The sequence below is a fragment of the Leptosomus discolor genome, chromosome 1, assembly GCF_034619465.1.
Source record: "Leptosomus discolor isolate bLepDis1 chromosome 1, bLepDis1.hap2, whole genome shotgun sequence".
NCBI lineage: Eukaryota > Metazoa > Chordata > Aves > Leptosomiformes > Leptosomidae > Leptosomus > Leptosomus discolor.
In genome coordinates, this window is record NC_141391.1 from 11,100,585 (window position 1) to 11,127,867 (window position 27,283).

Here is a 27,283-nt window from a genome sequence, read left to right on the forward strand (position 1 = left end):
TTTTCCTTTTTCCTATGTAGCATCTATCTGGGAAAAGTAAGATTTAACAATTTAAAGTGTTACAAAGCTATTGTAGAAGAGAATTCCATAGTTTATTTCAGTTTTTTTCAAGGAATATAATGGAGATTAAACTTGTTTTGTGAAATTTAAAGGATTAAAAATAGGTAAAGAAAGACTTTCCCATCATGCCAGAAATATAACTGTTAAATGGTAAAAGGCAAGCATATGTTCTTCCATCCAGGCAGTTAATGTGAAACTTTGCATGGTTTAGTTAAGTGTATATTATACATTTTAATGCATTGCTGCGTGGCTTATGCTGGATAAGACTGAAGCTTGGATATGATCCCAGTTATGGCTGGAGTTGAAACAAGTAATATTTTAATTAAATATACCATTTTACAGAAACGAACCTGAAATGTAATTCGGCTAACGAAATACTTCCCCAGATAGATTAGTAGGCAGCGTGCTGTATCCATGGTGTGTGACTGCAGATGGACTATGTGAGACGGAGGTGGTCTCAGAAGAACCATTTGATCATTTTATTACCTATGTTGATACACAAATATGGATGTTAGCCAAACATCTTAGCCAGGCTAATATTCTAATATAATTTACAGTATGAGTCTGGCTCCATTTTGCTCATTGAATGAAACTGTTGAAATGTAACAGATTGCATCAGCTTTTGGAGCCTTCTCTGTTCTTTGTATTCTCTACAGGTGAGGAATTCTGTGTCTGTAAGAGCATACATGCTTAAGTATGCATTAAACTCACTGTCCTAGTAGTTACAATGAGAGATACTGTAACTAAGCTGAGAAAGCTCTGAGAGGTGGAAGCTTGGTGGGAATTTTCTGCCCAGCTAGGGTGAAGCAGTGTCTTTCTGCTTTCATCTTGGTGCAGAGGGTCTCTGCTGGCACCACGGGCTGCACTGGTGAGGGGTTGCAGAGTTTGCCTCTCTCTGCTGTGAGATGGAGTAACTCAAGCTCTCTGCTGTGTTGCATCACATAGATGGAGAAAAAAGCAGTGCCACACGTTCAGTCCTGAACGGAGATTCTGATGCTACCAGCCCTCAACCAGACCAGCCATCCCACTGAGGTTATTGTCTGGGTAACTGCTGAGCCTGGGCAACAGCATTGACCATTCGTTGGTTTTCCATACTATTTGCTTGAATGTACCTCATTTAGTAAGAGGTTAACTTGGAGTTCAGCTTTTCTTGGTACCAAGGTCCTGGATATCATCAAGGAGCCCTCTCTGAGGATTGAACAGTGTCCCTGGTATCACAGTGATTACAAGGAATCACAGGAACACCAGGGATTAATTGCTGAATCAAAGATCCATGGTTGAATTCTCCATGCTTAGGAGTGGAGACATCATTTTGCCCTGTTGAGTGGAGGACCTGTCTCCTCCCTGCCCAGGCAGCCTAGCTGCAAAGTAGGCAGGACAGGAGCCTTTGCAGCACCCGCTCCTTGCTGGTCGTTCCTGCTCTTCCTCCTCCTCCTAGAGGCACGGGGCCATCAGGGGACAAATACATCCTCCCTGCCCCGCTGCAGCAAGGCCTGTGACCATCTGATTAATGACAGTACTTTTATGCTCCGATTGCTAGGGGTGTCTGGGCATGTCACAGTCTTTAATGTATGTATCTGTAAAGCAGTGGTGTGAGGTAGGGAAATGATGTTATCCTTTTTTCACTGATGGACACCTGAAGCTAATGGCTTGCTTGAGATCCCAGAGGAAGAGTTTGCAGAGTGTGGATTCCCATGCATATCTATCATATCTTAGGCTAGTACTGTAAGCATTGGACCATCCTTTCCATCTTTCACTCTAGCCTGAGGTGGAGGTTACTAGTGCTTTTCTAATAAAAGGAAGGAAACACAGCCTTTCAGACAATATATATTTACTATGTACCTCAGACGATCTGCTGGTAAAAAGAAATAAAAGTGGATGAGAAAGATGTATAAAACATATTTTAATGGCAAATCTTTTAGATCATTGTTTCCTGTATACAAATGGTGTAATATTTATCCCAGGTGCTCATATGTGGTGGTGTATTTATAAAGATAATTGGAAAAGCATGTTCTGTGAGTAAGGGTAATAGACATGCAGGCAGTAGGTCCTTCAGGGTATAAGTAGTCTTAGGGGAGGTATATGTATATTATACACAATCAGTAGAACAGTTTCCGTAGGAAAAAGCCCTTTGAATAAGAAGTAAGTTAACTGCTTATCCAATGATGGCTGTTTTTCAAGGTGTAATATGTTGGCATGTATTTTTCTGTTTGATTTGTACTCCTATTGAGCCAGACCACACTTTCTGAGCAACGCCTTCAATGTTTGTGAACTATTTTGTTGCACAGGGAGAAAATAAACTATTGCTCCATCCCTGGAGAGAAACCAGCTCAGTTTATCAGGGCATCCTGTTTACTGAGATTTCTCCTGAGCAGATGCTTTACTAAGCCCAATTTCAATCTACAGAAATAGTTTACAGCTGAGTTTTGAGTACTGTAAGAAAGGATTTTTTAATGAAAAATGGTCCAGACTTAATTTTCTATGCGTCCATTAGCCTTTTTTGATTGAGCTGTAGGAGTACCAAGCAACATTCATCCCTCAGGCATGTTGTATCACAGTTATAGGTCTCGTTTCTTCTCAGTTTCATTACATCCTTATGGTCAAGGACTTCAAAATAGCCATCCACCCATAGCAGGGCCTAATTCTTGCTTTTCTGGCTCCTTCTACATGTGCATCCCTCTAACACCCCTTGTGCCAGGCAGATTAAGTAGGTAACTGGCATTTATAGGGAGCTTATCACATGCTTAGCATGTCTGTGTCCACCCTGTCCAAGCGATTGCAGAGCGGTGGAGTGGTGTGGTTTACACCCCAGCTGCCCAGTGTGACTCTGCTTGAGGTTACAGCCCAGTTCAAATTCAGCCCATCAAGAGATTGAGGGCTGGAAAGAAGAAAGGGTTCCTGAGACCATCAGAACTCAAGATTTTATGCTTAGCTTTTCTCCAGGTAGTTTTGTGAACCTCCAAGGACAATAAAATGATAATGACATGACAGCACAGTCTGCTCATGTAGATTAACAGTATCCCATTTACTTTCAAGCCTAGCAGAGAAGAGCTTGAGCGCCAGTTCAGACACGTGTCAAGGGATGTCTCTACCTAAGACAGTTTTAAGTGACTTTTCATGCCAGAAATGGCCAAAAATGGCCAAAGACAGGTGGAGACAATGCAGCATCCTCACATCTGGATTAGCCATGCCAGTTTAGCAGACCACCAAAGGTCTGGGAGGTTCTTGCGTTGACAGCTATGGCAACTCTGCTCTGCTGGGGGAGAGCAGTAGGGTTGTGTTACGGATAAACCAGTGAGAGAGTACAATGTGTGCTGCAGGGAAGGATGAAAAAGGACACGGCGCCTGAACTTTTCAGGGGGATAAATAATGGCACAGAACTGTCTTGAGATGGGGTTTGCAGAAATAAATACTTCCTAGAGCATGACATAAAGGTAAAATAATTGCAAGAGCTTTCAGAGAGCTTGAATCCAATTAATGTGTCATAAGAAATTATTTCCAGCCTTGTCAGCCATTTTAAACTTATCTGCCATCTGTTAGAGAAACCTAAAATCTCTGGGTAAACTGCTAATCAGGAAAGCGGCACTTCATACCTATTCCCTCACTCTGCACTTTGCCTGCCCCAGCAGGATAGCACAGATTTTCCCTTTATGAGGATTTCAGATGAGTGAAGGACAGGAGGGAGAGTGAGAAATCCTAACAATCCCTCTAAAGCCATGAACCCAGCATAAATATGAGGAAAGCAGGAAAAGTAAGAGCAACCTTACATCATCTGTGAGGTACACACAGAGCAGATAGTGTAGCATTCTTGGAAAACAATTGACTTTTGGTCGACGAGAATCTTAGTGTTGTAATTAAAGAAACTGAACTTATGACACTTAGAGACAAATCCATACCTCACTGAGATGCTCCAGAAGGTTACAGAGGCACAGGATGTGTGCATGAGCAGAGCACTTAGCATCTCCAGCTGAAAGGAGTGACCGTTGGCTTTGCCACAAGCCTTGCTCAAACGCTCAGAGGTGGTCCCTTGCCCTAACTGTCCTTTTGGTATCATCAGCCACCGGGAACAGAGTCACAGTGTGCGGGTGGATGGCAGGACTTGCTCAGAGACACACGACTGCTCAGCAGCAGATCCAAGAGCAGAACATGGGTCCTCCAATCCACACCCCATTCAGTGAGACACACCAGTATCCCAGTCCTCGCCTGTGTTCTGCATCTATATTTTTTCTGTATTTTCAGTTTGCCTGCAGTAACTGGCTTTGGGTAAATTCTAAGTAAGCTGATATTTATCGCCTAATTTTTTTTGCTGATGATAAAGGCACAGCTTTTTGCTATTTTGGTGTCATGTAGGAGAGCAGCTTTAACTCTGAAGAGAGACTGTCTAGAAGTCCTCTGTGTTTCCAGATTCTAGATGAGAGCACATTATGAGAAAACTGGGTGCCTCAAGCACTTTGATTTCTGTTTTCCTCCCGCAGATTGTCGATGGCAAACTCTGGTTCCAGTTGGACTGTGGAAGTGGCCCGGGAATCCTGGGAATTTCTGGCAGAGCCGTTAATGATGGAAGCTGGCATTCAGTCTTCCTGGAGCTGAATCGCAATTTCACGAGCTTGTCCCTGGATGACAGCTACGTGGAGCGCCGCAAGGCCCCCCTCTATTTCCAGACTCTCAGCACAGATAGCTCTGTCTACTTCGGCGCCCAGGTCCAAGTGGATAATGTCCGCAGCCTGACCGACAAGAGAACAACGCAGGTCTTGAGCGGCTTTCAGGGCTGCCTGGATTCAGTTGTCCTAAATAACAACGAGCTGCCTCTCCAAAACAAACGCAGCAGCTTTGCAGAAGTGGTTGGCCTGACCGAATTAAAACTTGGCTGCGTCCTCTACCCCGATGCCTGCGAGAGGCATCCCTGCCAGAACGGCGGCACCTGTACCAGCGTGCCATCTGGTGGTAAATATTTCGAATTACTTTATGGGTTCCCCCTCCCAATTTTGCTGTATAATTTATTGCCAGAGATGGTTTTATGCAGCAACATGCTTGAAAAATCTTATGAACTCTATAAAACTCTGATAGGTATTGCAAATTGTGTAAAAGCTGTTTGCTCTATAAATAACGGTGAAATGGTGCCCCTTCTCATTGCATTAGTGTTCCAGGAGGAAATTGATTTATTGGCTGTTAGGATAATCCTATTTCTATAGAAACCAATAGAATTACAATTACTGTAACACTCAGCTGGATTTTTCAGGATCCATTTACAGCATCGAAGGCTGTACACAAAGATGGTGATTTCAAACGTCCATCACAGATGCAACAGCACTGTTGCCTTTCTCTGTTTCTGAAGCTGTCACAAATAATTACTGAGCTGTCCACAAGCACCTTGGTCCTTTTGTGAGTAAGTAATTTGATTACATGTGTGCATGGGACATAGCAAGTCCACCCCATTATAAACTCCACCAGAAAGGTATTTTACAGCTTCCTTGGAGGCCTGAGTGCTTCAAGCTTAAGTAATATTATCCCAAGTTTATAGGACATTGATTTAAACTGTGCTTGTGTTGGAGTTTCCTATCCAGTGGTTATATGGTGGCTTGTGTGATTTGGTGCCAGTGACTTACAACCCAGTAATGCAGTGCACAAGTTACCAGACCATTAAAACAGCTGGCATCTTAGCAGGAAAAAAGCAAATGGCATATGTGTGGGACATTTCCTCTAAGGCTGTTCTCTCTCTGCAGGGTACGGGTTTCCCTTCCAGTTCCCCGCTGTATTTTCTCACCTTTTCTGGCAGACTAAAACTTTCTCTGAATAGGAGGATGCTCAACAGAGAGGTCTTCTGCAAGTTCAGAGCTTTCCATCCACTTGTTGTCAGTGGGTTTGGTTGAGGCTCCCTAGGGAAGTTCCCACTAAACTCTTTGTTTAGGGAGCATTTAACCACTGTCTCAGAGCTTTCTGCTTTAATGTGTCTGTGCAGTTCCCTTGTACCCGTAATTATTATTTCTGTTTTTCACTGTTTTAAGCCTTGTTCTCACATTTCCTTTCTGACCCCCCTCCCCCACATAGATTTTTCTATACTTCAGGAACTTGCTAAACTTGAGAACAGTGTTATTTTCAAGGCTGAAATCTGGTGAGATCTGAGCAAAACTGACTGTCAAAAAGAAGTTTTTCATTTGGAAAACCATGCCCTTTTATGGTAAGCCCTGACAATATGGCTTTTCTGATGCTGAGCTATCTCAGCTAGCATGTTCTCTGGACCCCTGGCTTTGATTCAGCCACCTCTGCTCCCATGTCAGAGCAAAGGGTGCATCAGGGATGCTATCAGCTTTGCTGTCAGGGGAAGGAGATGGGAGGACAGTTGGGAGGAATGAAGCACAGCACTGGCGAGCGAGGATGTCATGTACAGCACGAGGACAAATGCTGCTGCTTGTGTATGTTAATGGCCTTTATTTACCAAGGGAAGGAAAGAAAAGGAGTGCTGCACAACAAGGGCAAAAGAAAATCATTCTGAGGCAGAAGGATGCTGCAGCCACTGGCAGAATGCTAAGCAAAATTATTTATATCCCTAGGAAGTGTCTGTAATATGTACATGAATGTAACATAGCTTTGATTCAGACTCCATACTTAAAAAATAAGGTTAACCATTCACCTAGGATCCTATGAAGCATGAGAACAGCTCCTTCTATTGATTTTATTTCAGTCTATTTACAGTATTGCTCAGCAATCTCGTGATGAGTAAATTGAAACCTTTCGAATGAAATGCTTTTCAGTAATTCTTTTTTTTCCCAGCACCATGTGCATGCCAATTCAAACTGAGGGGAGATGTGGGGTGGGAAAGAAACAGGCAGCGCTGACAATTGGACCCATTTTATTACTGGAATGGCACGCACCATTTTCATGTCAACATAATTCGCTGCTGGAAAGCAGTCACGGAACTGATTTAACTTGCCTGCGTTGCTGCCTCGGCGAGGGGGCACGTGCCCTGCAGGGATGTTTCGGCTGCCTGCCGTTAAAAAATCTGTTTGCTGTTTTTACTGCCTCAGCAGTGTATGTAAATAAAGGATTGTTATAAAGCCATAATTCCAACGCAATGGGCCCTGGCTGTACGTTGGTGGCTCTGCAGCCCAGCCCACCCCACAAGGAGAAGGCATAGGCATTTTTGTTTCCACCAGGCAAAGCGATTGTGTTATTAGTGTCCTCCATACGCAGAAAGGCCATGTAATTAAATTTCGTAGAGCAGAGAGACCAACAGCATTGCAAATGCTCGATGTGGAGCCACAAATTGCAGCATGCATATAAGAATCATCAGCCATTGTATTCACTGACATAGATGTTAGCAGCTGACTTTCATTTAAAATAGAAAAAAAAAAGTAGTAAATCTTCATTTTTTACTTAAGAAAGAAAATGGCAGCTTTTTTCTTTTTTGGTGGGGGGAAGCATTCAGAGATATACCATCCAAAGGGCCTTTTGCCAATCCCAGGGCATTCAGTAGCATCAAGGTCGCTTGACTAATATTTTCTATGATATTATCTTCATTAAAGTTTCTGGAGAATAATGTTCGTTTTCCTAAACAGACAGTATTTGGCATAATGATAGGATTTATTTATTAAAAGAAATCCTCTAATTTGAGTTTTACAGACCAGATTTCATATACTGTTAACATCCTTTTCTTACAAAAACCCTACTGTGCTTTACAAAATTAAGAGAAAAAGAAAGCTCAGATTTATAACTAACTTTAGAAGAAAAACAGTCAAGCAAAGGCTACCCCACATTATAACGTGAAAGAGCTGCTGGCTACATGCCAGAAATCAAAGGGGCCATGTCTAATTTACATGCAATTTGCATAAATTGATCATCTAAAGCACAAACCTCCATAATAGTATTCCTGTTGTGAGGTCTTCCTTTCAATAGAAATGCCTACTGCCCTGTTCACCATTAATAAAAAGCTGCCTCTGATTACCTTCCACTGCATCCTGCAGTTATGGGAATAGGGTAATATTATGTCCCTGTTTGGGGAATTGCTAAAGCGATGCTTTGTATGCCCTAGGAGTGTGTCCATGCTGCTGCAGCTGCGGTTCGTATGGGTGAATTCACAGCATCTTCGAAGCACCTGGCTCAGGGACAATACTGTGCAGGGGCTGTGCAGAGCTCAGGACTGATGGCAGAGGTGCTGCCCCGAAAAGAGAGTTGGCATGGGGCTCCTTCACCCGTGCTGGCCCGTTCTGTCTGACCTCTCTGCGTATGGAACAGGAGGACAAAATGGGGACCTTAGCCTGCAGCAGAAGCATAGTTCTCAGATGTTCTGAGGCATCACTGAGAGTACAGAAGAACCTCTTTGCTTTCAAAATCCAGTTTCTGGGCCAGCAGAAAGCAATGGTGACATGAACCTCTGCTTGCACTCGTGTGTTTCCATGGGTCAGAATCAAGTCTCACAGCAGCAGTGTATGCCCGGTGTTGTTGGCGGTTAAAGAGAGGGTGCTGTGTGTCCAGGGACCCTACACAGAGACCCCATACAGGCTTAAAAAAGGCTAGGAAAGGGGGACGAGCACTCAGTGAGTCTGACAGCTCAGGAGACACCTAAGCTGTATACAGCTTTAGGACAGCTTTCTTGGGAGACACTGGAAACCACAGCCCTGAAATATAGGCCACGTTTTTCCAGACTTTTCAGTCCCTACCCATAAGTATAGGTCATTAAAGCTATTTTTAAAGAAAGTTGTTAGCATTTTGAAACCTGACAAACATCATGACTTTCAGAAACAGCTTGGCTCTTTGGACTGAAATTTCCCAAGAAGATTCAACCAAGTGTTTAAAGTGTGATTAAGCTACAAGCTGCTGAATATGAGGTCTTAAAATGGGGAATGTCACACAACCTTGATAATAGAGTGGAGTTACCAGGTCTGCCAATAGTAAATGTATGTTTATCTGCATGAATAACAACATGAGCAATCACAGCAGTAGAAAGCTTTACTGTAATCAAGTCCGAACACTGCACCAAGCTTGTCAACCAGAGAGAAACCTCGTGCTTGTAAAGCCTGCATTTATAAGTATAGTTACTTCCTTTTAATTTGATCAGTCCTATGTACATCTGGCTTTCATTGAAGCAAATGGCTTATGTGAGTAGGCAATTTTATTTGAACATGAAGCATTTGAACAGAAATACCTGCTAAGACAAGAACTGTGGGCAGAGTATGAGGACAGAAAGTCATTGCTTTCCCCTCTTCTCATTTTTTTCTTCTTTTCATTTTTCTTTTATGTTTTTATGCATAGAGTTAAAATCTAAAGGATGGAAAAAACGCAACGTGGCACTTAGGTGGTGGTTTTAATACATGTTTTAAACCATGTTGGCAACATTACACACAGGTGGTTTTAAGGATTAGGTGGTTCTTAAGAATGCATAGAAAGCACCAGTTTAACAAAGAGTCAGGTTCATTTTCATACAAACTGGTGGCAAGAGGCAACCATCTGTTTGAAGACAGATAAGTTAAATCTGAAGTGGCAGGAATGTGTATGGCTGAAGAACACACAGTTCTTGAAGGTGGCCTAGTATGTCTATAAACATACCAAAATACAAATTCTGGGAGAGGTCTTCTTCACTTTCAGTTCTTCTCATCAGTTAACTTGCCATGAAACGCTGTGTGAGCAGAGCCAAGGGCAGGCCTGTTCCTGGACATTGTGCTAGTCAGGTCTAGCTGCACAGCAAGGAAAGGAACTACATGGGGAGATCAAATGCAAAAGCAAAAGCACATAATAGATAAAAGCGAACTCCTCTTGCATGTGATAGATAGAAATAGGAGCATACACATGTTCAAAAAAAGAATTGGCAGCGTTCGGAGCATCCTCTTTGTTAAAGCCAAGTAAACCTGAGGATAGACAGACATTCAGATGCTCAGGCTGGGAATGCTACCAACAGAGACGTTTGCTGCATAACAGCATCCCATCTGCTGATGGCACCGTGCCTGCCTTTTGCCACTGTCTCTGTTTATTAAGTGCCAAGCAAACATAGGTATGGGCAGGAAGCCTGTGTAGTGTCCTCGGTTGCAGCATGTTGCTCTTCAGTAAGGTCTGGGCTGAAGAATCCTCAGGACAAGGACTTGCCAACAAGGCAGAAAGAGAAGCTGTTGGAGTCAAAGTGAGAAAGTGAGACTCAGCTACTTAGAGGGGCCTCAGATTAGTGGAGGAGCATGAAAGAAGCCGTGTAAAACAACCAGAAAGCCGAAGACTATGGGTAAGCAGGAGAGGGCTGTGTCTACGTAATGTTTTAGGTAATGAATGAGCTTTCATGTGAATCTTCTGATCATGCCCTCTCACTGTGCTTCAGTTTCCGCTGTGGAGAGGTGAGGTCTTGGGGGGCAGGACTACGCTTCCATCTGGATGGTGCTGAGCTGGAAGATGTGCACCCAGAGTGCAGCTAACATAGTCCTAAAGCCCTGAAATGTGTGCACTGAGGGTGCTGGGTCCTTGGCAGCAACTTTTCTGCTCCACAGACCCGCTGCCATTGCGCTGCAGAGCTTGCTAATGTAGATACAGCCTAAAAGGGCTATATTGTTGCTCATAGCTTGTTAATCCTAAGTCAGCTTTTGGTACAGGCTATTGTGGAACATGCTGAGGATGCTGTGGTCCCACCCCAGCAGTATTGCAGATGTGTTTACCAGAGCTTTCTATCTTTTTTCCACTGGTTCCCTCTGAAGAAATACAGTGGTGACATCACAAAATTTGCTGCTTTGGAGCATGCAGATCAACATTTTCCAGCATCAGTGTGCAAAATGAAATATTCATATCTCCTGGAGGGAGCCCAGATGCCTGATCTTAAATGTTGATGAATTTCCAAGACTTCCCGTGCCTTCATCGTGAACTGCAGCAAGCTCTAGATTGCTTGAAAGGTTTTTTTTCATCCCCTGCTGAGAGGTCAGGCCACTTAGCCTTTCCTTCAGCTCTGTTGTCCTCGGACATGGGAAGTTTGCTTATTGTGCTAAACGGATGGGAAGAAATGTGTGATACATTACCTGGATATTATATTAAAAGTGTAATAAAAAGTCTGTGTTAGACCTAGGATGCACTCCTGACCGAAAGGGTTTTCTTTACAATTGCACTTTGTCCATGGCCATGTGGCTGCAGTGTGCAGTAGTGGGCAAAATTACAGCCTCTGCTGAGAGGTTTGGAGAAGGATAAAAGGTCTGGCAAGTCTGCTGGCCTAGTTGATATATGCTGTGTACTGAGCCATCGTATCAGCTCTTCCCTACCCCATGAATCTCAACATATGCTTTACTGTGTTAAGAGACCTCCGGGGTGAATGCTCTGCAGCTCTGAGCACGTGTGTCATGAGAAAGTTCTATGTCTCTTGCTAGTGGCTCAGAGTTGGCAGGTGTATGGCAGTACTTCCAACGGGAGGAAGAGTCAGTGATAAATATTGTAATTTGATAGTCTTGGTTTATTGCTTTTTTTATTTCTAACTTTAATCCCTAGACTTAGACTGTATACTGAATACTTTGGTCTTCTAATATCTGACAGTGTTCCACCATCATTAAATCAAATTCTGTCCAAAATGTAGGCTTTCAGAAGCACACTTCTCATTTTGGTTTTGTTCATACCTTGCCCAATAGAGCTCTCACCCATCTTGGAGCATTCGGTTTAATCTCCTCTTAGTATAAAATGTTAATTGAAGTTAGTGCATCTTTAATAGAAACAGTAGGCAACAATTAATAATTAATAATTCCATGCTCCTTTTATACTTAATGATAAAAGGATTTTTTTTTTTTTTACCAAATCAATATTGGTTAAGTTTTTCTGCAGTGAATAAATGTAACAGAATATTTTACAGGCTGAAAACCCAGAACTTAATCAACTGAAACAAACAGAAGATGTGAAAAGAAAGAGATTCAAAGGCTTTAACTTACAATTGATTGGCAACTAGTAACTTAGGTACAGAAAGTTTTTAAAGACACTTTAAATTTATGCAGGTTTAAATCATTAGGTAGCAAACAGAACGTATCTATTCTGCTGTTATGTAAGGCAACAGATTTGTTTATGAGTAAAATGTTTTATATTTGAATTGAACATTTTCATTTCACTTAAACTCATTGAGACTATGAAAATATATAAAACATTACTGCAAATTTTTGAACTATAGATGTCACTGTTCAGTCATAAAATGAAGCACTGAAACAGCCTTATTTGTTCATGCTGTGATTTCTGCCTACAGTATTTCTACATCAGCTACTTTGCCAACCATAAATCTTTCAAAGGGATGGCATCAAAATGCAATGACTGGTGCAGTCACAGTTTTGTAATTCTTCAGACCCAGATCTCTGCAGATCTAGAATGTTGTTCACATTTTCTGAGTGAAATATATATGACACCAAAAAATAATCCCATTTTGCTGATGCTGACCAAACATGCTTTCTAGGAATCACCAGAGTCAAATCATTTCTCTTCTTAACTCTGCAGCCTTGAAAACAGTGGTGCTTCTATCTCCCTTCTTGTAGCAGGACAAAGAAACAGCATGATATTTGAATATCTAGTTCATTTATCTTCAATTAAATAGGATTGGACTCTTGACTGAATACGCCAGCAAGTCTGGTTCCAAGTTTATTGTCAAAAGCCTGTCCTCATGAAAGAATTCAATTAGAGTAGCTGAAGAAGGTAAATTGAACCTCATAGGACATAAAAGATGTGGGAGTCTTAATGCAGAATTGCTTTTGCTTCGTTTTTTAGCCAAAGTTTTTTACAGGACAATTTTGCTAGTTCAACAACTCTAACTGAGGAGTCTTTCCATCCCAGCGACTGGCATAGCCATCTCATGGCTTTCACGACCTACATGTTCCTTGGTCTTCTTGAGTGAAAAAACACTCAGACTTCAATATCCAGTTCACAACATAAAGAGACACACTGCCCCACTGGATTTTGTTGTGACCATAAATAAAGTTTTTATTAATGTCATTGTGACATATGAAATTACAAGGAGAGGAAAAAAAAAAAGAGATTTGTCATTTGATACTTGGCAGAGTGAACTGATGGGTTTAAGAGCTGTTTTTTACACTGATGTTGCTTCTCTGTTGGCAAGAAACATGGAAGTAGGACTTTGATCCCCTACAGGGTCCCCCTCCACTTCAGTAGAGTTATGTTTGCTGTGTTGCAGCCAGTGATTAATCAGTCTTCTAATAGCACATGCTGCACATAATCAGCTCTGATTAGGGCTGGCGTTGCCCACGTCAGCTGGTATTATGGAGTTTATAGTTCATGCCTGGATGATGCGCTTTATGAAAGTGGCAAGTATCACTACCAAGTGCTTTATTACTGTCACATCCCTATTGTGTCTTCCTTGTAAAAGACAGATGTGCAAAAGCTCTCAGCTCGTGATTTGTTCTTCAGTGAAGCCCTGAAAGAAGTGTGGGCTTCTGCTGTCAGCAAATATGGTCTGTATTTTAAAAAATATTGGAAGATGCATCCTTGATCTAGAATATTTCTTGTAAACAAAGTTTTCAATGGGCGACATTTATTCTTATCTGAATCATGACAATCAGGATGGTCTGGGCTGCAGCAGCTCCTCTGGTCCATGGTTGTAGACATGAGTTCCAATTGTCCAGACATCCCAGATGAAGAAACTCTCGACTGGCATTAGTGTGGACATACCAGAATGAATATAAACATCCCCTTCCACCCACAGTGCAGTATTTTTTTTGGAGTAAAGTAGCCAAATGGATCCCCTTGCTTCTAGACAGATATAGTGGTAGGCTTCTGATTTATTTCTCTGTGTCCCTCACCTCCCAGGCTACCAGTGCAATTGCCTCTCCCAGTTTACAGGAAGGAATTGTGAATCAGAAATCACAGCCTGCTTCCCAAATCCCTGCCGGAACGGAGGCTCGTGCGATCCAATTGGCAACGCTTTCATCTGCAACTGCAAAAATGGCCTGACAGGAGTAACGTAAGTGACCCTCCCCAGGTGGGCAACGGGAGCTTTTCAATGCAGTGATGGTGGGCGTTTTCATCAGGCATTTATACCCAAAAGCTATGATTCACCTAGCAAAAAATAACCCAAAACTTAGTGCAAAGTCTAAGCTATTGACAGCTGAGAAATCCATAAGGCTTGCATGTTCAGAGATGCTTTTCTTAACTTGGCCTCCTAAATTATTGTTTCAGGATGTTATCTCCAGATAGTTTTCAATGAGATATACACACCTAAGTGTTAGAGGCTTTTTGAGCAATCCCATAAAGCCTGTGGAAGCTGCTATGTAATCTTTTTTTAAAAAATGGATCAATTCTTTAGTCACCTTAGCCCTGACATAAAAGCCTAATTTATTGCATTCATTTTTTAAAATCCCAGCCTTCATGATATACTTGGTATAGAAACAAAAACATCCCCTGACCTGCCCATCAACATGCTTTTTTCTCATCTAGTTTGTCTACTGTTTGTACTTTTTGTTCTGCCTTGGTTTTGATCACCTTTTCTTCTTTCCAATTCTCCTCTCTCTTTAAGGTTCCTGTTTTCCCACACACACTCCTACTTCTCTAATATTTCCTTATTTTATCTCCAGCTGTAAATAATTTTACACAGTCAGTATACCCTCCTCTTCTCTTCAATAAGTAGTCTGAATTTTTGCTATATTTTTTTCTCAACTATTTTCTCATTGAGTCCTCCCAGTGTTTTGTATTGAATGCCGTGGAATAGTCCAAAAAAATTATTAAGAGGCTGAGATTCTTTATTACATTCAGTAAGCCTCATTAGGGTCGAGGAGCCTTTTCCTATCAGATGCTTTAAACTCATTTCCTTCTTGATATTTCCATTTTATTGTCTTTAAAAGCCATGGAATAACTACAGAAAAAAATAAATAATATGATAATAATAAGATCATTTGCCAAGCACCAGCAAGATGTTAACTGTAATGGTTCCACTTTGACAAGATAAGTCATCATGTACAAGCTGGGCTGTTTGCTAAATGTTCTCCAAACTCCAGACTCTCCTTTTCTTCTTTTAAGGTGTGAAGAAGACATCAACGAGTGCGAAAGAGAAGAATGTGAAAATGGTGGCTCCTGTGTCAACATATTTGGTTCGTTTCTGTGTAACTGCACCCCTGGCTATGTGGGACAATACTGTGGTCTTCGCCCTGTGGTGGTTCCCAATATACAAGCTGGGCATTCGTATGTCGGCAAGGAGGAGCTGATAGGAATAGCCGTGGTCCTGTTTGTCATTTTTATGTTGATTGTCCTCTTTATCATCTTTCGTAAGAAAGTATTCAGGAAGAACTATTCCCGCAACAACATCACACTCGTACAGGATCCGGCTACTGCTGCCCTGCTCAACAAGAGCAATGGCATCCAGTTCAAGAACATCAGGAACAGTGGAGACAGTAGAAATATCTACCAAGAGGTTGGGCCTCCACAGGTCCCAGTGAGGCCAATGGCCTATACTCCATGCTTCCAGAGTGACTCACGGAATAACTTGGACAAGATAGTGGATGGGCTTGGTGTGGAGCACCAGGAGATGACGACGTTTCATCCTGAGTCACCTCGAATACTGACAGCCAGGCGGGGGGTGGTGGTGTGCAGCGTAGCTCCAAACTTGCCCGCTGTGTCTCCCTGTCGCTCCGACTGTGACTCCATAAGGAAGAGCACATGGGATGCTGGGACGGAAAGTAAGTACCACTGTGTGCCCGTCTCGCGCTTCCCTGCTGTAGGTAAGGGTTGCCTTCAGGGTGCAGCAGGTACAGTGGCACGGGTACTCTTAATGCTCCAACCTCATACACTTACAATTGTTACATTTCTCCAGGAAGTGATTTGGTTTTATTTTGAAAGGTTATAATTAAACTGGGCGTACAAGTCCTCTACTTCTATGCATTAAGTATGACTAAACGCATTTATTTCACTTGTTCAGAAAGCACATATGAGTGAGTGCTCTGAGTGTTAGTTCGTCAAGTGATACAATGCAATCATCTTTCTATTGGAAAAAAAATAATTTGGGGCAGAATTCGCAAATATAAACTGTACTAGGTTTGAGCAGTTTCTTTCCTGGGAGAGTTAAACTTTCTGCAAGAAACAATCCTATTTTGCAATGGTAACAAATGAACTAATATTCTCTACTTCCAGTGCCTATGAAATTAAGCCGAAAATCATGCACTACTTACAGAATCACCTTTTGAGTCTGTTGCGTTCCCTTCTGTATTCAGTATCAGAATGATCATAAAATTTCTGATCTCTACACCTAACGCTATTTGTGCTCTGATGGTTTCTTACTGATAACACAGTGCCCCCTCCATTCCTCAACAAGTTGCTAGAGATGAAGCAAAATTCACATACTCTGTCACGGCAGGAAATAACAGTGTGCTGGGACAGAGTTATGGCCCTGCGTTGTCTGTCCTTGCAAGTCAGAACATGTCATATGGACTGGGGAATGTTTGCTTTAGCATATGGGGGCATTTTAGGATGTTTTCTCTTTTTAGTAGTTTTTCCTAATGCATCTTGAACCCCACTGCAACACAGCCTGAACCAAAGCTGTCAAGTTTTAGGCAACAAAAATTGAGGAAAAGAGACAGGAATCTGGCACTGCCTTATACCTGTGCCCTGACCTGCACTTTTTCATCCAAGGCAGCACATTGACTAAGGTCTTCTAGTGAAAAACGGGAATTAATTTTCATTTATTTGGGCTGTGTTTCACAGTTGTGTTGTGGTTGAACTTTTTAACCATTTAATAAAGTTTTGCTGATTGAAAGCATCAGCATGCCAGCCCCCAGACGTGCTCTGTTCTGTGTTCTCCTGGGTGCTTCTGCCGCAGACGCTGCTGGTATCTGTATGAATTTCTGCACAGCATGGGGCCACACCATGGAGACAGACCTCAGCTATCAAGGAGCAGGAGGCAGTGCAGCTTTGTGACTGCAGCACTCACTCCATCTACTACATACCCTGCTTCTCAGCAGGAGGAAATCAGCCCTTCCTGTGTGGAGGTGCCCCATGCTGGGTAGAAATATCTACAGCTAGCAGGTGGAGAGCTGTACTTAGGTGTTTGCAGCACCTGAGCTTGTTCATTTGTAATTAGCTCGGGTATCTATCTCAGTGCTTACTACAGAGGATAACTTTTTGTGTTCCTTATTATCACTCATATAATGTGTAGTTGAATGTGTTTATTCATGTCTGTTTAATTGCATGAGAATTTATACCATAGGCTGCAGTTACATTTCTAAACTGTAGAAGAGTTGTCAAGACTGAATGTCCCTGATGAAAAGCAATGTAAATTGAAGCATAATCTATTATATGTCAGTGGTGGAGCCATTAAAATCTGATGCAAGGGCCACTGATACGAATAAAAAGATTCACAATATGGTTTTTGAGGATTGAATGAGCCTTTAATGAGGCTCTCAAATTAAGAAATTAACAGTAAGGATAAATGTAACTGTAATCTCTTGTATAAGATGTTTATACCACATTTTTTCAGTCATCATTTTCTTAGCTGCTGACACTACATATCATCTAAAAAGGCAATACTAAATACAGATGTTTCTTCCTTGATTACAGTGGTGTCAGCCACTTGAAAGATTCTTTGCGCTTCAGACACTTTAGAAATCTATATATCTTTATCATCTGCCTTCTTGACCAATAGGTCATTTCCTCTGTCTGAAGGAAATAATTTTATTCTGACAAAAATAATAGAAGGCTACTTCTTGGCAGGATTTAAATGGCTCCGTGGTATAAATAGACAAATGTACACACCTAGAGAGTACCACTTTGCTTTGTTTTTGCTGTCAATGAAGGTAAAGGGGTTGATGACGCTGAAGAAGTGACCTGTTTTGCAGGAAGTAATAAAGGCAGCAACTCTGAAGTACAATCACTCAGCTCCTTCCAGTCTGATTCCGGTGACGATAATGGTAAGAAATGGTTTTATCTTTATTATGCTGGGGACAAAGCTATTTTAACTCTCTTTCTAATATTATTAAAAGCATTTAGATGACATCTGTAAAACCCTTTAATGCTGCTACAGGTTAGAAAGTCCTGGATTCAAACCCTCACTTTATGTCCAGTTTTAAATTATAGGATTGTAATTAAAATCTTGGTGCTTGTTACTGTTTAATCAGTACCAAGCTTTACAGTGAATTGGAGGTGTGATACAGCAGAGTAGTATTGCCAAGATGTAAGTTGACTAATAGGTAGCAAGTGACACTGTAGAATTCCTATCATTTTCCCTGTTGGAAGAGGATGACTTTCATGTTTCTTTAGTCAAATTAAAAGGAATTTCTGTGCCATTTGCAAGGTCTCATTCATGGTCCCAACAAAACTCTGCTGGTGCTCAGCAGCAACACTGAGTGGATGAGCCAGTCCCTGGTGGCTTGGCCTCTCCCTGGCAATCACAGCTCAGCGAACAATAGAGCACCATTAAATCCTTGCTCGGTGCATGTTCGTTGCCTGCTCTCATGTCCTACATCATTATCTCAGTGGGTGACATTGGCAGAGCCATACACAGCCTGAAAGAGGCCTACAAAGTCAGAGAGAACCTTTGTTCCTACGGCCCATGTATGTTGAGCTGTGGGTCTGAGAAAAGGCAAGATGTTTCTGCCAGGGAGGGATGATGGATGTCAGGGAAGCCTCATTCAGATACGCAGAAAAAGATTAGCACAAAGAAATGATACTTAGTTTCCTCAGCCACCAGTTAATGAACTGTCTGCAGACTCAGTTCCTCAGTCATGTCATGCAGCTCTTCCCTAGGTACTCCTAAATGTTGGAAAAAGCGCTTAAAGCAAAGTGCACTTGCAGTTCTTTGGGCTTAGCTGTGGCTGAAGCACCGTGGATATTTTTATCAAGCTTCTCAGTGCTTTTCTGCCCCTGCACCCAAAAAAATCCCTTTAATGTTTTTTAGAATAATTATTAGAATTATTATTCTTTTAATAATATTTTTATATTACATTTACATTTAGAATAATTATTCAGGTGGCCATTTATTGTACATGGTTACTTTTTTTATCTCTCAAATTCTAATTAGGCTTTTCATACATCTTATCCTGCCCCTGTTTAAATCAATGACATAGTACCCACTGAAGCTGGACTATGCCCACTGATTTTTTGTGAAAGCTGTGTTTAAAATATGGCCTTTAGAGATAACAATTGTAGTTCAGGGTCTAAACAAATCCATATCTTCAGGGAGAATTAGGGAAGAAACTTAAATCATCTGAGTCATTTTGCAGAGGTCAATGCAAGACAGCACACTCTGGTTTTCTTACAGCGGCAGGGAGGGTTTGCAGTGGAAGAGCTTAAAATACAAATACAGGCGTAAGTAAGCATATATATGCTCATATAGGTGTACATAGGGGCTAATGGATATCCCTCTTGAAGCCATAAATCCTTCCCCTTCCTGTCATTTTAATTCTTTGTGCTTCACATCCCTGCAAAGGGTAAAAGCTTGCCAGTGAAACCACAACAAATGCAGTTCAGCATCCATGCTCTTTGGGGAGACAGGACAGGCTGCTCCTTCTCAACACTACTTCTTCCACAGCCAAGAGCTCTGCTGCCATGTGCTTCCATGGCTAGCAGTGGGGACAGGCTTGTGTCACGCTGCTGTACAAATGACTGTGCCGACACTGTCTTACGAAACTGGTTAATCGCTTCCACTTGGGAAGCCTGTTTTGCACCAGAGAGGCCCTGGGGTGTGTCCCACCAAAGGTGGGAACAGCCCTGCGTTTTGCAGTTTATATCAGGTGCAGGCAGCCTCCACTCACCCTCTCCACAGTGCTTGGAGCTTTCTCTTGCTGGGTCGAATAGGGGTTGTCTCACTGTGCAGACTCTTTTTGGGTGTGATTTTGAACCTACTTTTACTTTTTTCTGCCTTATTTCTACTGCATTTTAATTGCTCAGCTCCCCTAGTCTTGCTGAGAGTAGTTAGCAGGTTTTTTTGTGATCAAAAAGCAAAAATTTTTATTAGCCACAAAATGAAAAACAAAGTTGCCCACTTTCAGCAATAATATTTTGAGAAGTCACTTCAAGGGCAAGTTACAGGCTTCCATAGTAAGCTATTTTGAAGGAGGGGGGAATGTGACAAAAGTGTGGTTTTAGGTTGCTGTTTCACTGCAGGCCAATGGATGATTGTGCTGGGAAGTCCAAGGAATCACTGTTGATGACAGCAGTTTTTACCCCTGAGCAGTGTTGCCTTGTGCTGAGCTGCTTGGGAAACTGGAAAGCTAGAAGTTTCCCTCCCTTCCATGAACATGCTCTGCTTGGCTCCCACCAAAGCCAACACTTAGTTGCACTGGCCCTGATTTATGACCTCTGTTTTTCACTCTCCATTGTTCTCCTCTTAGAGTTTACAGCTACCCTGCATCTATTTTCCCAGCCATGCAGCAACTAATTACATAGAGTCACTTATATTTTCCTTAATGTTTATAATGCATTAGCCTATGCAAGTCTCCCTTGTACAATTACCAGTGCTGTTGATGGCAAAAATGTGCTCAGTGTATACATAGAACATGGTTTCTTTGGTTTATCACGGCTTTTTGCCAAGCTTTCACAAGGACTGAGGAAATTTGATTAAATCCTTGATCCCATGCCCAAAATTTAACAAAGATGTCAAAATATTCAACACATATTTGAATGGCACTATTACTGTTAGCATGTTTCTTTGAACTCTAAGTCCAATGGCTGTGTGAAACGAAAAAGTATGTCTTGCCTAATATTTCTGGTCCCCTTCTCAGCCTGCTCCAAAGCAATCAGTTTTCTCATAATTAAAGACAGAGGAAAAGAGACAGATCCAGTAGCCACTGAACCACAGCTTTCTCTCTGGTTTTGGTGGGATTTATTTCAGGTCCTCAAAGTCAGGGGTGTTAGTTGGTCCAAAATGCAGGTCATCTAGATGACCACACATTGTAGGCCTGTTGGACTCCATGTTAAACAATTGCACAGTCTATATTAATTATTTCAAGGGAAAAGTATGTTTTGGTGAAACACCTGCAGAGAACACACAAAGCATTTGTAAAAATACTGTCAAACACAGATTAAAATTTGAACAAACCTACTTGGATGTGTCCTCTTAATTATAGCAATACTGCTTAGCATCCCAGAGGCATTACATGGCATAGCGCAAACAGTAAATAAGTAAAACATTTCTCTTAGGAGAAAGATTGACCTTAACACCATTTCAGATGGTGTGGTGGTCTAAAAGATAATGATCCCTTGGAGCATATGGCACTGTCTCTGGAGACTTTTAAGCAGGAATGAATTAGAAATTTGTCAGGTAGACAAGATACTGCTTTGGTTAATTGAATCAGCTGGCCAGTCTGCTTGAATTTATGAGGTGATACACATCATCCCATATGCCTCCCTGGAAATGTTGGTTTGGAATTTATCGCCACTCTGAAAATGTATGGGATTATCTGAAATTAAATGTCCTGCAACCCACTCATAACTCATGCATTGGTCAACAGACTTTTTTTTTTTTTTTTCCTCAATGTCAGTTCTGTCTGTTTGAGAGAATTTATTGTGGTAACATATGATGTGTGTTTTAAATACTAACCTGAAGCTGTCCTTCCCCTCCCTTTATTTTCTGCTTTCCCTCCCCTGCAAGCTTCCATAGTGACTGTCATACAGCTTGTCAACAATGTAGTTGACACTATAGAAAATGAAGGTATTTAATTTTTTTTCTTTCTTGTTATGCAACAATGCTTCCTGTTTTCATTGTGAAACATTCCAGCAGAACCTCACTAATCTACACTGACCAGCAAACCTGTGGCAGGGATTGGGTTTTGCAGATCACCAGCGTGTTCACCAGCAAACACGAAAACACCAGAGGGATGTACCACAAAATGTCTGTGGGTAATTGGAGGTTGTAGAAAAAGCGTCAAGGCCTTCATCCTCTTCTGTTCAAGTCAATGTTTTTGCTTGCTTATTCCCCGTGCCTTCAGAGAATAGGATTAGGTTTATAATGGAGCCAAATCGTTGAGATTATCCTGGCTGCAGAGACTGGGAAACAAGAGAAGACACAGGAAGGCTGTAAAGCGTCCCAGGCTGCAGTAGAGCTGGGGTATGCACTCCAACGGGACTACATGGAGAGGAACAAAGTGGTGGTAGGCAGGTGGCTGGTTTCTCCAAAGTAACACTGTCAAATAGAAGATGAGTAGACACAACTCCATGGATGCCACGTAGCAAGGCAGCCTGCCTGCCACTGCCTTTCCCCTGGGGTTGATGTGCCCATTGAACACAGCATGGCAGTTGGGTCCGAGGACCAAACACTCAGCTCTGCCGCTGACCTCCTGGGTAACACATCATGTTACAAGTGAACTGCTTCCTGTAAAACAGGAGTATCATTATTTTCCTCTTCCATAAAACACTGAGGAAATGTGATGTATCATAGATAAACATTACTTTTATTTATTTATACGTTTACCTTATCCCTGGGAAAAAGTCAACTCAGTACCAACTCAAGTTATCCACAAGTCCAAAATTTCATCTGTCTTTAGGAAATTTAAGTCAGGTTTTGCAGACTTCTCTTAATCCAGTCTGCATAATGCTTAAAGATGATCAAGTAAATTATTTTTGTGAAATGACTCGTTTTTTTCTTGAGCCAATGTCACAGTAATTTTGAGAAGCACTTTTACTCCTAGCTAGTGATGGCACTTGAGTCGTTGTCTATAATATATTTCCTGATTTCCTGAAGTGTATGAGTGCCATTCTTTCTCACTATCCATAAAATGAACTAGCCAAGGTTAATTCAAAAAGAAAGTCCCACTCAAAAAATAAGAAAATAACTTTGAAAAGAAACCACAGATGCTATAAACAGCCTTGGCTTTCTAAAGGAAAGCTTAAGTAAACACAAAAGGAAAGCTTAAGCAAACACATTGGCTCCCCATCATGCTTTACAGGTCAGAAAAAGCAAGTCTGGCAGCAATTTCAAGACACTGTCACTGAAAATGCTTTGCCCACTTCCCAGTTCCTTATATGAGACTTAAGAACCTTGCATGCTCTGCAGCAGAGCTGTGAAAGCGGTGAATAGTTACCTGCACCAGAGCTCCTGGTGCATAGTGGGCAGAATTGCTTCCACGGAGCCACAGGAGGATGGGGATCCCTCCCCAGGGAGCTGCTGGGGGTTGTGCGAGTCAGCAAATTACTGAGGTTCTCCTGGATCTTGAAACCACACAGCTCAGAGGGACCTGATGCATCTCGGGTGCAACATCATTACACTGACTGAAAGCACAATCTGCTTTACAAAAAAAGAGACAAGTGAAGAAGAAGAGTGGTTAGGGCCGGTTCAGACACTGATGCTAAACCCACAGAAGCCCTGATGCTAAACCCACAGAAGCCCAAACCCTCCTCATCCCAGGCTGATGCAGAGCAGGTAGAAAGCTACTGTCTGTCTGATGAGCTAACGAAGAAATCACCATCACCCCATGCGCCATGTGGTGATAAGCAAGGGCAAGAGTGGTGTTAGATGGAGGCCTGGAGAATACTCTTCTCTGCCCTCGTCTGTGTCTGAGCCCCAGGGGTTAAGTACTGTAATGCCGTACAGGTCTCTTTATCTGGCCAGACCTCCTCCAGCAATGCAGTCCAGACACCTTCCCCAGTGACTTCTTGCATGAAGCCCGATAACATGTGGCTGAACAAGAGCATCTCATCTAGAAAACGCTGCAGCTTATTCCCCGCTCTTGTCTCACACAAAACCTCTTTCCTTGCTCTCTCCCCTACCCCTGCACCCTCTCCATACTGGAATGCCTCCCTCCCCACTGGCTAGCATGGCAGTGCAGGCGGGAGGTGGGTATGGGTTGCGAGGCGTTGTAGCTGACAGCCCCATTAAATGGCTTTGTATTCTATTCTATTCAGGTTCTTATACCGTGCCCATCACCATGGTATCTGAGCCCAGGTGGGCCCAGATTTGTTTGAACCGGCCCTGAGAATGGTAGATTCTTATTTTTCTGTTTCAAAGTGAACAAGTGAGAGAGAAATGTACTTTGCAATTATAAACCGTAGAGATGGTGGATAGCCCTTTTTTGTATTAAGAATTCCAACTCTAATGTAATTCCATATCTGTTCAGTGAGGATAAATAAGATATGATAGAAAAGGAATATAATACACAACATAATCATTTCTTTATGTATGTCTGCATTTGACTAGGCAAAGCTTATCTTGCACGCTAAAATAAAGAACAGTTTTAAATCCCATTAAAACAACACCAAGGCAGCTGTACTTTAGAAATATGCATGCAGAGTTTTGTATTTTCACGTGTAATACAATGCTGGTAACAAGCTCCGAGTTACCAGTTTTAATTTTCACTTTGTATCTGACAGTGTCTGTTATGGATCAAGGACAGAACTACAACAGAGGTGATTTTTCTGAGACACTTTCTGCCTGTTGGACTGGGCTGGGGTGGACAGGGCACTGACTTGATGTGGTTTTTTTTTCTTAAACTGCTTCACATGTCCTTAGTTTGAATTCTGTTGGGTTCAAATGCTGCATGAAAATGGCCAGTCACTTTTTCAACTTCAGGATCCAGTTTTCAGTTGATCAGAGATTTGCTTGCCCACTTTCTTTCTTGAAACGAAGTCATTGGAGGTGGAAGGGGAGACTAGATGTGATACCACAAGCATGCTGGCTGTATTTTCACAACTAATTGTGAAAAGCATTAATTCAGAGATTTTTGTAATTTTGATTTCTTGGACTCATAGTTTCTAATACAACCAAGTAGCACCCTAAAAAGCGAAATGCGTGAGAGCGGCTATGTTTTGTTTCTTTGCTTGTTTGCATTAGCATCGTAATACAATTTATTCTCCTCCCTACCCCTCTGGTCAGAGCATGGCTGACCCGTGTTGATGGCCTGTGGCGCATGCTGTGATTTGAACGTGTTGTGAGGACTAAGAGGCGAGTGCATGCAGGACATTTTCTCATTAGCAGCCCCATCCTAACAGAGCGCTGTGGTTCTCTTTCTTCCTGCAGCGTATCATTGGGATACCTCTGACTGGATGCCAAGTGCTCGCTTGTCCGACATTGAGGAAGTTCCCAATTTTGAGACGGCAGATGGAGGCTCAGCTCATCACGGCAGCACCAGAGAGCTGGAAACAGATTACTACCTTGGTGGCTACGACATTGACAGCGACTACCCTCCCCCTCACGAAGAGGAGTTTTTAAGCCAGGACCAGTTACCACCTCCTCTTCCAGAGGATTACCCAGACCAATATGAAACCCTCCCGCCCTCACAGCCAGTCTCAATGGCAAGTACGCTCAGTCCCGATCGCAGGCGACGGCCGCACTTCCACCCTAGCCAATACCTCCCTCCTCACCAGTTCCCCAATGAGACGGACACCGCAGGGTCTCAGACTGGGAACGAATTTAGTACTTTTGCTGTTGGCCCAAGCCAGAACACAGAAAACGTTAGTGCAGGTAAGATGCCCTTATCCTTGCACAACTCTCTAGATGCCTCCTCCTCTGACGTCTCAGCCAGCTGCGGCTTTGATGACTCCGAAGTAGCCATGAGTGACTATGAAAGCGTGGAGGAACTCCACCTAGAAAATGTTCACATTCCATTTGTGGAGACCCAGCATCAGACACAGGTGTAAAGGAAGCTCCCTTCTTCTTCTTCTTCTTCTTCTTCTTCCTCCTCTTCTTCTGATTTGTTTTTGGGTTTTTTTTTGTCATTTGGTCCAATTAATAGTATAAATATTGAGAAAAAATTTTGCTGAAGGTGTATCTATATATATTGGGCAAGGGAAAAATACAGTATAACCCATTATTAACTTGTTCAGAAATGATACTGTATGTGCAGACACGAAGAGACCAATTGCATTAAGTATTACACATCACAAAATTGTTACAGACAATCGGGAGAGTATGTACCTTCTATTTATTACCAAGAGTAAAACTCAGCTTTTGAGGCAGGGGGAAACAATAATTGCTAAATAATTCCTTTCTCTCCCCCAAAGTTGGATTATTTTATATTGGTTTTGGCATTGTATTATTAAAAGTGTTACAGTGTTATGGTCTCCCCACAGTATTAAGGAACTGGTATGGATCATTCCAAGATGCACTGTTGCGTGAAATTTTAGGTCGGCAAAAGAGTGAAAGCGGTTGATCTCTGAGGCTGCTGTGTACAACACATCAGATGGCTGAAAAAACAGCATTTACAAATTGATCTGCAAAAGACAAGCACCCAGTCATTTGTTTATAAATATCTATCTATACTTTAATTTGTTACCTAGCATTTCATTCTACTTTGTGTGCATATAGAGCAACATATATTTACTCCAAATGGGCCTATTGTCGTTGCCGTTTTTTAAAACCTGATGTCGGATGCATGTGCATAACTTCACCTGTGAGGACTTCTAGAAATGTCAGAGTTTGGCTCAGTAGTGGCCCGGTTTTCCCCTCAGCTGTGTATGTACAGCCTCCCTTGACTTCTGTATGCAATGTGCACGTGTATCTGAAAATATTGTGAAACCTCACTCTCTACAAAGCACTGCTGATTTTTTTTTAAATTCCTTGCTTGGGCAACCACCTCTTTAACAGCAGTCATCATGCTACAATTATTGCAGTAAAATTAGTTGCAATTAGGTTGCATGTACACTGCTGTAACCTCAAATCGTTTGCTTAACGTCATTTGGCAAATGTCCGTCCTTAGCGTTTATGGGATGAGCTTCCAGCTGCTGTAAACTGATTCAGTTGGTGGAACTGCACAGATGGGATGGGGCCCAAGATCTGGCCCTAGATTTTCTGCTGGATGTGTGATTTAATAGGATTTGAGGACTTCCAAAGGTTGTTTGCAGACTTCAGAATATTGTTGTGGGATGAGGAAAACCACGGCATCTGTATGCTTTTATGCTTCCCTCAGCCTGATTGGAGTAAATGGCCTTTCACACTGATTTGGCCTGAGTAGCTAAGTGCAATATGGAAATGTGAGATTTTCACTCAATGTATTAAAGCATACCTGTTGCTCCGTGCTATGAAAATGTTTTTACCACTGCGTTTTACAGCAGCTGTATACCTTATACAGTGAATGTGAGTCTGCAGTCTGCATTACTGCTGGGGTTTCATCCATTCCTTCCATGGCATAATTCAGTCATTCTGAAAAGCTGTTGAATACATAGATCATTGTTATTGATTAACAGAATCATTAACAGGTTTCCTCTGCTGCTTTCCATGTCCTGTCTCTTGGTCAGACATCTTAACTGGATATTTTCGGCAGTTGTATTCCAGGGCATGTTCTTGACTGACTTGAGTTTCACCCAAAATTGTGGGGCATTTCGTGACACACAGGAAGTATTTATTCAGAAATTTCCTCCAACACAAAGA

At 42.1% G+C, this 27,283-nt stretch overlaps 1 protein-coding gene across 2 annotated transcripts in view; it reads left to right on the forward strand.

Moving 5' to 3' along the window:
• Nucleotides 1-25,554, forward strand: part of FAT3 (FAT atypical cadherin 3) — a 330,777-nt gene extending 305,223 nt beyond the window's left edge. Inside the window, exons 21-27 of one of the 2 annotated variants that reach the window (XM_086481717.1) lie at nucleotides 4,536-5,004; nucleotides 13,810-13,963; nucleotides 15,016-15,671; nucleotides 17,781-17,894; nucleotides 21,575-21,634; nucleotides 24,289-24,324; nucleotides 24,935-25,554. In XM_086481717.1, the coding sequence (XP_086337843.1) occupies nucleotides 4,536-5,004; nucleotides 13,810-13,963; nucleotides 15,016-15,671; nucleotides 17,781-17,894; nucleotides 21,575-21,634; nucleotides 24,289-24,324; nucleotides 24,935-25,554 (2,109 nt within the window). The remainder of the gene's footprint in view (nucleotides 1-4,535; nucleotides 5,005-13,809; nucleotides 13,964-15,015; nucleotides 15,672-17,780; nucleotides 17,895-21,574; nucleotides 21,635-24,288; nucleotides 24,325-24,934) is intronic. The other variant, XM_086481718.1, reaches the window with a different exon arrangement.
• The last annotated feature ends 1,729 nt before the right edge of the window (nucleotides 25,555-27,283 follow it).